This window comes from Myripristis murdjan, chromosome 8 (assembly GCF_902150065.1).
Source record: "Myripristis murdjan chromosome 8, fMyrMur1.1, whole genome shotgun sequence".
NCBI classification, from domain to species: Eukaryota; Metazoa; Chordata; class Actinopteri; order Holocentriformes; family Holocentridae; genus Myripristis; species Myripristis murdjan.
In genome coordinates this window covers 19,088,713-19,100,209 of record NC_043987.1, presented here as the reverse complement: position 1 = coordinate 19,100,209, position 11,497 = coordinate 19,088,713, and the positions used below count along the sequence as shown (strand labels likewise).

At 40.4% G+C, this 11,497-nt stretch overlaps 1 protein-coding gene across 1 annotated transcript; it reads left to right on the top strand.

The window, feature by feature from the left end:
- Window positions 1–2,945: 2,945 nt before the first annotated feature.
- Window positions 2,946–10,205, top strand: notum1a (notum, palmitoleoyl-protein carboxylesterase a). The gene is made up of 11 exons (XM_030058429.1): window positions 2,946–3,577; window positions 6,928–6,980; window positions 7,596–7,691; window positions 8,114–8,174; window positions 8,317–8,375; window positions 8,480–8,582; window positions 8,691–8,882; window positions 9,041–9,138; window positions 9,239–9,386; window positions 9,471–9,518; window positions 9,631–10,205. The coding sequence occupies exons 1-11, from the start codon at window positions 3,249–3,251 to the stop codon at window positions 9,935–9,937; spliced, it is 1,494 nt and encodes a 497-aa protein (XP_029914289.1). The 5' UTR covers window positions 2,946–3,248; the 3' UTR covers window positions 9,938–10,205.
- Window positions 10,206–11,497: the final 1,292 nt, after the last annotated feature.

The following is an 11,497-nucleotide window of genomic DNA, read 5'->3' as shown; positions in this document are numbered from 1 at the left end:
TTTCATCCCCAATGTAAATTCATGCAGTCTCTTACTAGGTAAATACAAGCTCTAATATAATATAATATGTGTGTAGAATGGAGGAGACAGATCTGCTAAACATAACCATAAAACTGCTTACCATTACTGTAGTTAGAGGCAAATTATATCATATTGTTATATCATAGCACTGAGAATTAGATGGTGAGAAATTTTACAGTTAGCTGATAATAACAGTAATTTCTCTGGGCAATGTGTCAAGGAAACCTTTTTTTCTTTGAAGTCAGATGGAGTCAGATGCACCTTGCTGAAATGCATCTGCACAAAAAAAAAAAAAAATGGCAAAAAGAGCTGTTAAAGAAAAACTCTCATCTTGAAGAATTAATAATGAGTGAATTGATGGACGGAATCGTGGTGTGTCTATCTCCGACTTCCACTTTACATTTGAATAACAGTGTCTTCATGGCATGTCAATCAGCGAGCCTCTGGCGCACGAGGAGGTTCCGCAAATAACCACGTTTGACGTTTGAAGCTTTAGTTTGAAGCAACAGGGCTCTGCTCCATGTCCCATTAACACTACAGGAGACTGGGCTCCCTCTAATCTCACCGCCCCCAGGCCGATACAGCATCAATACAACATTCACTTAATCAATAAGCCACCTAAGGCTGTGCTTCACCTCGGCATTACAACAGCTGAGACCCGATTACAAACCGAGTAAAACCCTCTTATTTATAACATCACTGGCTTAGTCCTTTTAATTTTAACACACCAATGTGTAGCCCGTTCGTTTTTAACGTCCGCCATGGAATAGAGTTCTCCAACAGTGGCAAAACGACACCGATGCCACCTCACATGACTCTTGCTGGAAAAGGTAGCCTCGGCCGTTTTGCGCATTAATGGTTATGCGGTCACAGACAGGTGTCAGTTTATGTCACATCAGGGACGTGACTCAGCCAATCAGAGGTGAGAACCGGAACTATCTGCTCTCTAGAAACGCCATAAAACACTCATGTGGTTATTGCTGGCAACACTTAATTAATGGCTTACATAATAGCAGACCCTCCTTACGCATAGGGAGATAAACCTATTAAGCATGTAGTCATGAATTCAGTCTGTAACCCAGAGCAGTGTTGGGTAAGTTATTCAAAAAGAAGACAAAGTTGCTCATTGCTTTCTATTACATTGCCAATCACTCTCTCTACCAATTACTTTTCTTTTGTGTTATTTTCTAAACCTGAGAGAAGCCCTAATCTGAAGGAGAAAAGGACTACAAGAGTAGACAACAAATCATGTGAGTACTGATCTACACCACAGTTCACGGGGTATTAGGCTTACACTCCTCACCGAAAACCCATACCTTTCAAAAACACATGTGCTTAAGTAATTTAATTAGAACAATAACTGTAACGTGATTATTAAAGCTGAATTCCTTTCATTACATTACTATTGGGAAAAGTAATCTAAATCTGGGTAAAAGTAATCTAATGACTCCCGATACTGGAGAGGATCCTCCAAATACGCCTTCTTGTTTGTTTATTATGTTTTGGTTAAGAAAAAAAAAAAAAAAAAAATGTTTACAATGATACAAAAATTCACAAAGCAAGCAAGCGTCACTGCAAAGTCCAGTCCATCGACAAGAAATGAGCCACAATATAAAAGACATTAAGAGCCTTAACACATAAATAACCTTTTCTCAGACACTTAGGTTTTCAAAAGACTAGGGTTTTCAAGACTAAAGCTTAAAGTTAAGCACAAAGCGAGGGGTTAAAATAAACTGTTGTTCCAGAGAAGTCTACCTCAACCACAACGAGGTATTATGCTGGTTTCAGGATGTTGTACTCGACATAAAATATACAGTAGGCCAGGAAAGTTTGGAGGGGACTGGAGTGGGAGGGGGAGAGAAAGAGTGATGGCTGCTTTGATCTTTGGAGGCCCCTTTCCAGATTAAAAAAAAAAAAAAAAAAAAAAAAAGTGTGCACGTCCCCTTCTCGGCAGCTAAATCAGCACAGCTAAATCAATACTGCAACAACTATATTAATTGTAATAATATCAAGTTAATATAATAAATGCCCCCACTCCCTGTTTGGGGAGCTTCCCCAATATAAATTTTATGAGGCATTTATTCATTTATTTCTAAAATTATATATATATATATATATATATATATATATATATATATATATATATATATATATATATAGTTATAGTTATAGTTATATATATATATAGATATATATAGATAGATATAGTTTTATATAGATATATCTATCTATCTATCTATCTATCTATCTATCTATCTATCTATCTATATATATATATATATATATATATATATATATATATATAGTTATATATAGTTATATATATATTGTTATATATATTGTTATATCTTGTTATAGCATAAATGGGTAGGCCTATATTCAATCATACCATTTCTTTAAGAACTGAAATGACATAACATGGAACCAATCAAGACAGTAGTGTTATCACCTCAAGAAGTTTAAAAATTAGATAAATGGGTGAATAATGATGATGATGATGATGATTATGAAAACAACAATAATAATAATAATAATAATAATAATAATAATCAAATCAATACTGTCAGTATTCAGTTCTGCACGAGTTTTGATCACGTGTTGTGTATTTTCCCACTTGATTCTAAGGCAAGTGTGTAACAAGATGCTTATTCTCACTCCATAAATTTGTGGTGGAATGGGAAATAGGCATTTCAAGGCCAATAAAAGCCACCACATCAAATAAAACATCGCGGATCAAAAGAACCAACGCATGGACATTTTTTCCCCTCTATAAATTAAAAAGGGGGGTAGTCTGCCACGCTTGATCATGCCCTGAGTCCTGCCCCGCTACTGCGATTGGCTGGACGGACACACAAGGGGGGAAAGTTTGAATAAAATACAAGAGCATGGCATGAGTGTTGTCATTCAAGCTTGTGCGCTTGGTTCAACACCGCTTCACGTTGTGGTAGACAAATGGGTCAAGAAGCGTAGGACTATTCTTTGAAGGGCTAAAAAGATCTAGAGAATACAGAGGATGAATTTATGATTGATCTAAGAGGAGTTTTGGTTTTAGTTGAGATTTAACTCATGCGCTCCTGGAAGCAGGCGACAAGTGTGTGTTGGCGTCTCCAACCCCGTGCGTAATTATCGTCTCTTTCTCGTTTCCAGCTATAAAATCTTCAGCTTCCTCGAAGAGACGTGACATTTGGACAAAGGACATCTAAACTTGCAGGCTGATCGGGGATAAGATGTCAGCGATCAGAATGGTTTCATCAGTGTTGCTGCTGGTGCTGATGCAGTCCGGAGCTCTTTGCGCACGGAGGTTCCGCGGTGGTCGCAACCCACAACCACGACGGGCAGCATCCCCTCCCACGTACCGGGCGGACCGGGGTGACACCACGGAGAGCTTTCCTCTGGATTTCACCGCTGTTGAGGAGAACATGGACAACTTCATGACACAAGTGAAGAACCTTGCGCAGTCCCTCTACCCGTGCTCGGCCCAGAAGCTCGACTATGACATGAAGTTGAACTTTTTAGAAAATACATCCGTCACCTGCAACGACGGAAGTCCTGCGGGGTAAGTACTGACACATAATAATGCTAATTACGGTGCGACAATTTATTGATGCTGGGAGGATGGGTCACCCTCAGGTCAGAGCGCAGGCTGCAACTACAGCACAGCACCCTGGGGCTGAGAGGAATCATGTGTCTTGCTCCACGGCACTTCCGTAGGGCGCATGCTTACCAACGCGTTGACTTGAACCCGAGTGCTCGCGGTTGAAAAACGGTCAGCAGCCCACCCTGCGCAGCCCCGAGTGACCCGCATGTATCTGGTTTGAGGAAAACATGTTTAGACCAAACAGAGTCTGAGGATTGAGCGCCTGAGACAATATCACGCATTAAGTGTCTGTATTTAAAGGAATCGGTTTATTGCAAGTGTTCGAAATTGGCTTGTTCTGGGTAATTCACAAAACAAATATTAACTACAGAAAAAACTTGGGGGGCGGGAGGGGAATCAAAATAGAAGAGTAGCCTATTCCAGCATATGATCGTACTGTTTCGGGATAAGATGGACAGCTGCTTTGCGTCAGCGAAGCGTGAAATATGCGGATAGCCACATGGTCTATGCTTCATTTCCTTTTCTTCAAATTAGAATGCAGGATTTGCTCTGCAGAAAGTTTAGGGTTTAGGTTTCCAATTGTCTGTCCCCCACCCCACTCGCCTTCTCTCTCTCTCTCTCTCTCTCTCTCTCTCTCTCTCTCTCTCTCTGATGAATTAGTATTGCACCCTGCGCGCACATTACTGAATTATATTTAAATATAGTTTCACCGTATGTTTTTTCTTTACTTGCCTTATGCAGCACACTAACAGTAGGAAACTCAGTGCCAGAAACATACAGAATTATCTCTGGCTGGCAGCAGGCAGTGTTACCTCTAAGACAGCTCCTAAGGAAATAATTTTAGATGTGAACAATGAGGCCTACTATGGATTTTATCAACATTTGTTTGCAGTGACTTTCATTGTTGACATTGTCATTAAGCACAAATCCATTTGGCCTGCACGATTTCCCTACTAAAGAAGGATAAGCCATGGCACTAAAAGCGTATTAATATCAGACAGATCCACTGTCTCCCTCTCTATTGTGTAATAAAAGCAAACAGATGAGCACAACAGACAATGGTTAATCACATGTAGACTGTGATTTTCTGCCCCATTTGGTTGTGCTCAATCATACAGTTACATTAATTATCATAATTATAACATAAAAACTATACTATCCAAAGTAAGTTATGATTGGCCTTAACACCTAAAAGACTGTTGTAGAAGAATATCTTATTTGTCTTATTACTTATTATTACTTATTACTCCCTATATTACATGTCTTTATATATGTCTTTACACGTCCCTAAAGGAGTTTCAGTGACTTTCACGTGTGTCTGAAAACTGTCTACATTATGTATTGTGTCACTGGAGATAAAATTTATAAATGTTGTACAAGTTGTAACCACGATGAATGGTCACATTAGATAAGAGATGTTACATTGAAAAGCACTATTATATATCATTGTTGTGTTGTGCAGATCATTATTTGCAATTACTGATATCTTATAAATGGTGAATTATGTTGTATATGGCATATCAAGGGGCTTTTATGCCTATCCGCACTAGGCTTATCCTAGACCAGTTCAGTGAAGGGCAGACTTGTCATGCGGAAATGGGTTTTGATATACATGTGTCTTTATGGATTTAGTATGCTATTTAATTCCTGCGTTAAAGCCCGAAGTGCCTGGCGGAGAGAGCAGTCTGTTGTGAGGTAAAGCTCTTAGCTCTTTGGGGATGCAGAATGTGGACAGTACAGGGGACAGTTGCTGGCAGATGGCTGTTTCATTCACCACTGTCTGTCCAGATGCTAATCCACCCAGCTACCAGCTAGCCAGCACGTTACAAACTAGTATTCTGTACAACTGTGTACAGAAAGAAGGATACAACACCTCAAATTCTTCAATAAAGTGAGTTAAACTTTGGACTTGTTAAAATGAGTGGGTCGATGGAGTGCCTTTCCATCCTGGCTTGCGTAGCTTGCCAAGCCTGCCTTCACTTTGTTCTTTGGAAGTAAAGTGCACTGTCCTCAGCCTACGTTATTGACTGTGGCTCTCAATAATAGTAGAAGACGTTAAATGCAGCCAAAGTGTGATTCAGTGTCTGAGCAAACAGCTCAGAGCCTCCGCCAAGTCTGTTTTCTTTAATGCTGCTGCAATGTTTTTGGCAATCGCTAGAGTTTAGTCATCGGTTGAAGTCGGGTGGATACACCAGTGTTGAAAAAACATCTCCCAGCATCACAGAGACACAACTGGAGCATCTTGCTTCATGACAATAGGTGTTCTACCTTCTGAGGAGAGCTTTTTTTTTTTAAAGAGCTGTATGTTACAACACACTCTGGTGAGTTTTTCCTGGTATTGGTATTGAGCAAATCTCCTGCTGAAAGAAAGCAACTCATTTGACAGGAGTAGATCTGGCAGCAGGGGACAATAATGATAGCATTGCCCTCTTCTGGGCTGACGACATACAGCACACATCTCGTGTACTCTGTCAGGCATCAGCCACTGTTGGCATTCACAGTCTGGCTCAGAACTGACTGAACATCTGACCCCAAATTCACTTTAGCTACCCTGGGGGTCCAACTACAGAGGCATTATCTCAGGGATTTGTGGGTTCTAAGCAAAATAAAAATCAAACAGAATTAAATCTGTGCATCTGCATGAACCAAATGTAGTTGTGCTATTTCTCTATGTATCTTATCTTTTCATTGCTATGGCTGTGAACCATGACTTAATCCAGGTTGTGTGTGAGGACACTGTTAAAGAACGGTGAGTTCAGAGTAGCAGACGAGGATATGATGGTACATTACTTAATCTTGGCACACACACTGAACGTGAGGATGACATTTCAAAGCAGAATAGGGGCCAAGATATTTTCTCCTAGCTCCTATTTGATCTCGAGATTGGTTTCCAGGGGGAAAATATAGGCCTCCATCTCGTTATTCTCGCTGAATTTATGTTGCGGTATTCCCTTTTTTTCTCAGCTTACATAGATAAAAATCAACAAAGAAACAAGACGTCTTTGTATGAATTGAAGTCATGATGTCATGTGTGTTTTTCCTTCATGCTTGGATACTGTCACTGATAACAGAAACAGTGAGGGCAATACTTTCAGCATTTAACGTTACGTCCTTTTTCTCTTGATGAGATAGGTAGATATGCTGTGTTATAAAAATGGAACATAGCGCATTTGAACAACTCTATCATTTGACTGCCATGCAGGCAATATTAAATAAACTTTGGAGAATGTTCTAACATTATTCACAGATTACCTTATACCTGTAATTTGCTGCATTGCTGATCTGTACTATGTTTTTGCCTGTTGTAGGTACTATCTGAAAGAATCCCGAGGCAGCAGACGGTGGTTGATCTTCCTAGAAGGTCAGTATTCAGGACTGGTGTGTGTAGCTTGGCATTAACATACTGACAATAAAGTACCAAAAATGCTGATTAAATAATCTCTTTTAATTAAAAAAAAAAAAAAAAAAAAAAAAAAAAAAAAAATATATATATATATATATATATATATATATATATATATATATATATATATATATATATATATATATATATATATATATATATATACACACACATATATATATACATGCTGTAAATATAAAATATCAACATAGCTGAGTATCACAATACTATTTTTTGTAATGCTGTATCATTCTCTAGAGCCTTGTATTGATATGTATTGTTTATGTGTGTGTAAAGTGCATAATTTGGTTTTAATCAACTGAAGTGGGAATTTAGATTTAAATTGCTTTGAGTGCTTGTTTTTGTTTTGTTTCAACTTGTTACCTGATTTATCAAATAATATGTTGTATATTTCATTGGTCCACACAGGTGTTATGCAGTAGGTTGCATTTAAATAACAATTTAGTATTATAGCAGTGTGTCATGACCCTTTAATTGTGATATGCATTGTGTCGTGAGGTCCTAGCCAATACCCGACTCCAATGTTGTCTTTGTCTGTGTATCTACATCCAGGCGGTTGGTACTGCTTCAATAAAGAGAACTGTGACAGCCGGTATGAGACCATGAGGAGGCTGATGAGCTCATCCAAGTGGCCCCAAACCAAAACAGGTCAGTGTCATAGAGAGACAGCTAGACTGCCATGTTGTAGTTCACTACTCTCCCATCAGCACCACGCTTACTCCACAACATGGAGCAAAACCTGCCTGTGGAACGGTAGCAAAGTCTGATCCCACTCCCATCAACACAATGAACAAAGCGCAGACATCCCACTGTAAAGCCTCAGTAATGAGAAGGTCATGTCTTTCTCTATCTGTGCTTATGTGCAATGTTATTTAGACCGACACCCAGTCATAATGAAGCTGCAGTGCAGGGCTACCTGGCGCCCGCTGATGTAGGGACAGACACCTCACTCTCTTATTGTGGTGTAATAACTGTAATCCATGTGCTGATGAGGAGGAAGATGGGATGTGTCTGGGAGTGTCAGGATGACTAATAATACATGTTCATCTATTCCTTGTTGTTGGCTGCAGGAACAGGGATCCTGTCTCCACTGCCTGAGGAAAACCCTCACTGGTGGAATGCCAACATGGTGTAAGTTGCCCTTTGTGTGTGTGTTTGTGTGCATATATGTATTTACGTGTTGGCATTGGCTGCTTAATCATTGCTGGCAATTGTAATATCCCACATACTGTAATTATAAGCAGGTAAGAGTGACATTATGTTGCTTGTGCAGGTTCCTCCCCTACTGCTCCAGCGACGTGTGGAGCGGCGCTACAGCCAAGACAGAGCAGAGTAAGCTGTGATTGAATTACCAGAATTATAGTTTCAGATGCTCTTCTAATGTTTGCATTGTTATTGCAAACATTAGAAACATTATTTCTTTGCATTGTGTGTAGGTGGCTACGCCTTCATGGGCTCACTGATTATTCAAGAGGTTGTGAAGGATCTGCTGAACAAAGGTCTGGATAACGCCAAGGTGCTACTACTAGCAGGAAGCAGGTTTGTTCACCTGTGAAGCTTCAACTATGTGTAACCACTTTCCCCCTATGATTTTAAATACAAATTTGCCTGTGTTTCATTAATATTTGTGCATATTCCTGCCTGCAGTGCGGGTGGCACCGGGGTCCTGCTGAATGTGGACCGGGTAGCAGAGCTGCTGGAGGGTCTTGGCCACACTGGGATACAGGTGCGAGGACTATCCGACTCTGGCTGGTTCCTGGACAACAAGCAGTACCACTGCACTGACTGTGTCGACGCTGTCAGCTGCGCCCCCACTGAGACCATCAAGAGAGGGATCAAGTATGAGAGCCTTTGGTTACTTTCAGGAAATTATATCAAATGTCATGATTGTGGCACACTTTCATGCAGTAGCAGCTGCTGTCAAATGATGAGGTAGTAGTTACAAAGAGTATTGTTAACATGCATATTCTGCCCTGACCTTTCATCTGCCTCACCAGGTACTGGGGAGGAGTGGTACCAGAGAAGTGTAAGCAGACACATGAAGGAGAGGAGTGGAACTGTTTCTTTGGATATCGAGTCTTCCCATCAATAAAGAGTGAGTATTTGGCCTTGTTGTTTTTCTGTGCAAATATACAAGCTCTCAAATGTTTGTGTTATATCTTGTGCTTCTCTTGCTGTCTATTCTTTCTGCACAGGTCCTGTGTTTGTGGTCCAGTGGCTGTTTGATGAGGCTCAGCTGACTGTGGACAACATCCAGCTGACTGGCCAGCCTGTGCAGGAGGGCCAGTGGCGTTACATCCAGAACCTGGGCATCGAGCTAAGGAACACACTGAAAGATGTCCCGTAAGAACTACTGCCTGCATTTCAGCAAAATATATAATATGTAGTATTGTTTCAGGTAGAATTAAGCTATTGTTTTTCTCTCAGGGCCATGTTTGCTCCAGCCTGTCTCTCACATGAAGTTATCACAAGAAAGTGAGTATTATTTAAATGTCAAACCCCTCCGTCACATTTGTCAGAGGAAAATGAGAGTTTGTGTGTCTTTTCTTTCTGTGAGTTGACAGCGCCCCCTTGTGTTGTGTTCTAGTTACTGGATTGATGTGCAGGTTAAAGGCACTTCCCTGCCCCGGGCACTCCACTGCTGGGACCGCAGCCTCCAAGAAAGCAACAAGAACAACAAGACCCCACCCAAGGGCTGTCCTGTGCACCTTATTGACAGCTGCCCGTGGCCACACTGCAACCCCACTTGCCCCACCATCCGAGACCAGTTCACAGGACAGGAGATGAACGTCATCCAGTTCCTCATGCACATGGGCTTCGATGTGCAGAAGATGGCCCAGCAGCAGGGCATGGACCCCAGCAAGCTACTGGGCATGCTCAGCAGTGGCAGCTAAAGGGACACACACACACACTTACACACGGTATAACTCCAAGCTAAGCCCAAGCAGGGCTGGCTGGTCTGTCTGGCCAGTCTCCCACACCTGATACCTCCAACCCCACCCCTCCTCACCTTGCAACCCGTTGTATCTAGCCTGTCCCCCTGTGACCTCCTGTTCACCGTAGCCCAAACCTCAGTCAAACACAGGGGCTTATATCTGTCCCCAAATCCTTACAACCCGGTACTGGTGACAAGTACAGGGGCTACATGCCACCATGACAAGGCACACCTCTCTGCTACTCTCCTCTTAAATTATCTTTTGCTTGTAAAAGAAAAAAAGATCACGAATGTAATCCAGTTTTAAGGATGCTCATTGATGTTGTTGTTTTGTTTTTACACAACTTTCATCCTTTTCTATAGATTTTATTTAGTCATTGTTAAAAAAAAAAAAAAAGGCAAACTGCCACAATGACTTAAGGATGCTGTTTTTTTTTTTTTTTTTTTTTTTTTTTTTTTTTTTTGTTAAGTAGTCTCTATAGAGTGTATAAAGATATAAGATTGTTTAAACTGTTTTTTATAGTCAGGTTCCTCTTACATCTCATCACACAACAGCCTACATTGAGGCAAAAAGGCACACATGAAATGGTGAGAAAAGCACTGGATTAGGAAGAGACAGAAGGAACTTTTGTATTTACCTCTAGGACAGTAGGGAATAATGGAGAGAAAGAAAATGATATGGAGAGAGAGAGAGAGAGAGAGAGAGAGAGAGAGAGAGATTAGATACCCAGGTCTCTTCTAAACAGCTTAAGGCATAGCACCAGATATGTTGTTCTTACACACAATCACATATAATTTGTAAAATATGACATTTGTACAAGTCCAACAAATGCAGACCAGGTTGAATTATATTATTTTAAATAGTCGCTGAAACTAGAGCTTCAATATAAGCAAATGTAAGATGCATTTGTCACTCCTATTCAAGAAAGAGTGAAAAAAGAAGAATGTTATGTTCATATGGGATAAAAGAAAACAGTAATAGGGACAGTAATAGGGACAGAGTGGCATGTTTTTTTGGTTAGCTATGATGATGCCATGAAGCCCAGCTGTAGTTTCACACCAGTTTTTAGTCAATGTTTGAGACCGATTGTGGTGCTAAGGCGGGCCTGGAGACACTCCGAGGTCCATCACTACTTATACACACCACAGTGCCATTACATCTAGTCTATACCTCTTACACACCAGCTGCATCACCAGAAGAGGGCTGTTCAAACCCAAACACAGGGTATACATTTGTGTCAGGATGTGATTTTCACATTAGGTCACCTCAGTAGTACAACAATCCTCAGAACCAATGCAATGTGCATTCAAAGGGAGACAAATATTGTGCATTGTATAATTTTTTTTTTTTTTTTTTTTTTTTTGAGTATTTGTAAAGGTTCTTTCAAGTGTTCACTATTGTAACTCCCTTCTTATATTTCATAATAGAAATCACTTTTTTTATTAATATAATGACAATGTTGTATGTACTGATGTCTTATAAATGATGTTTTAAAAGACCTCTATTTCACATCACGCC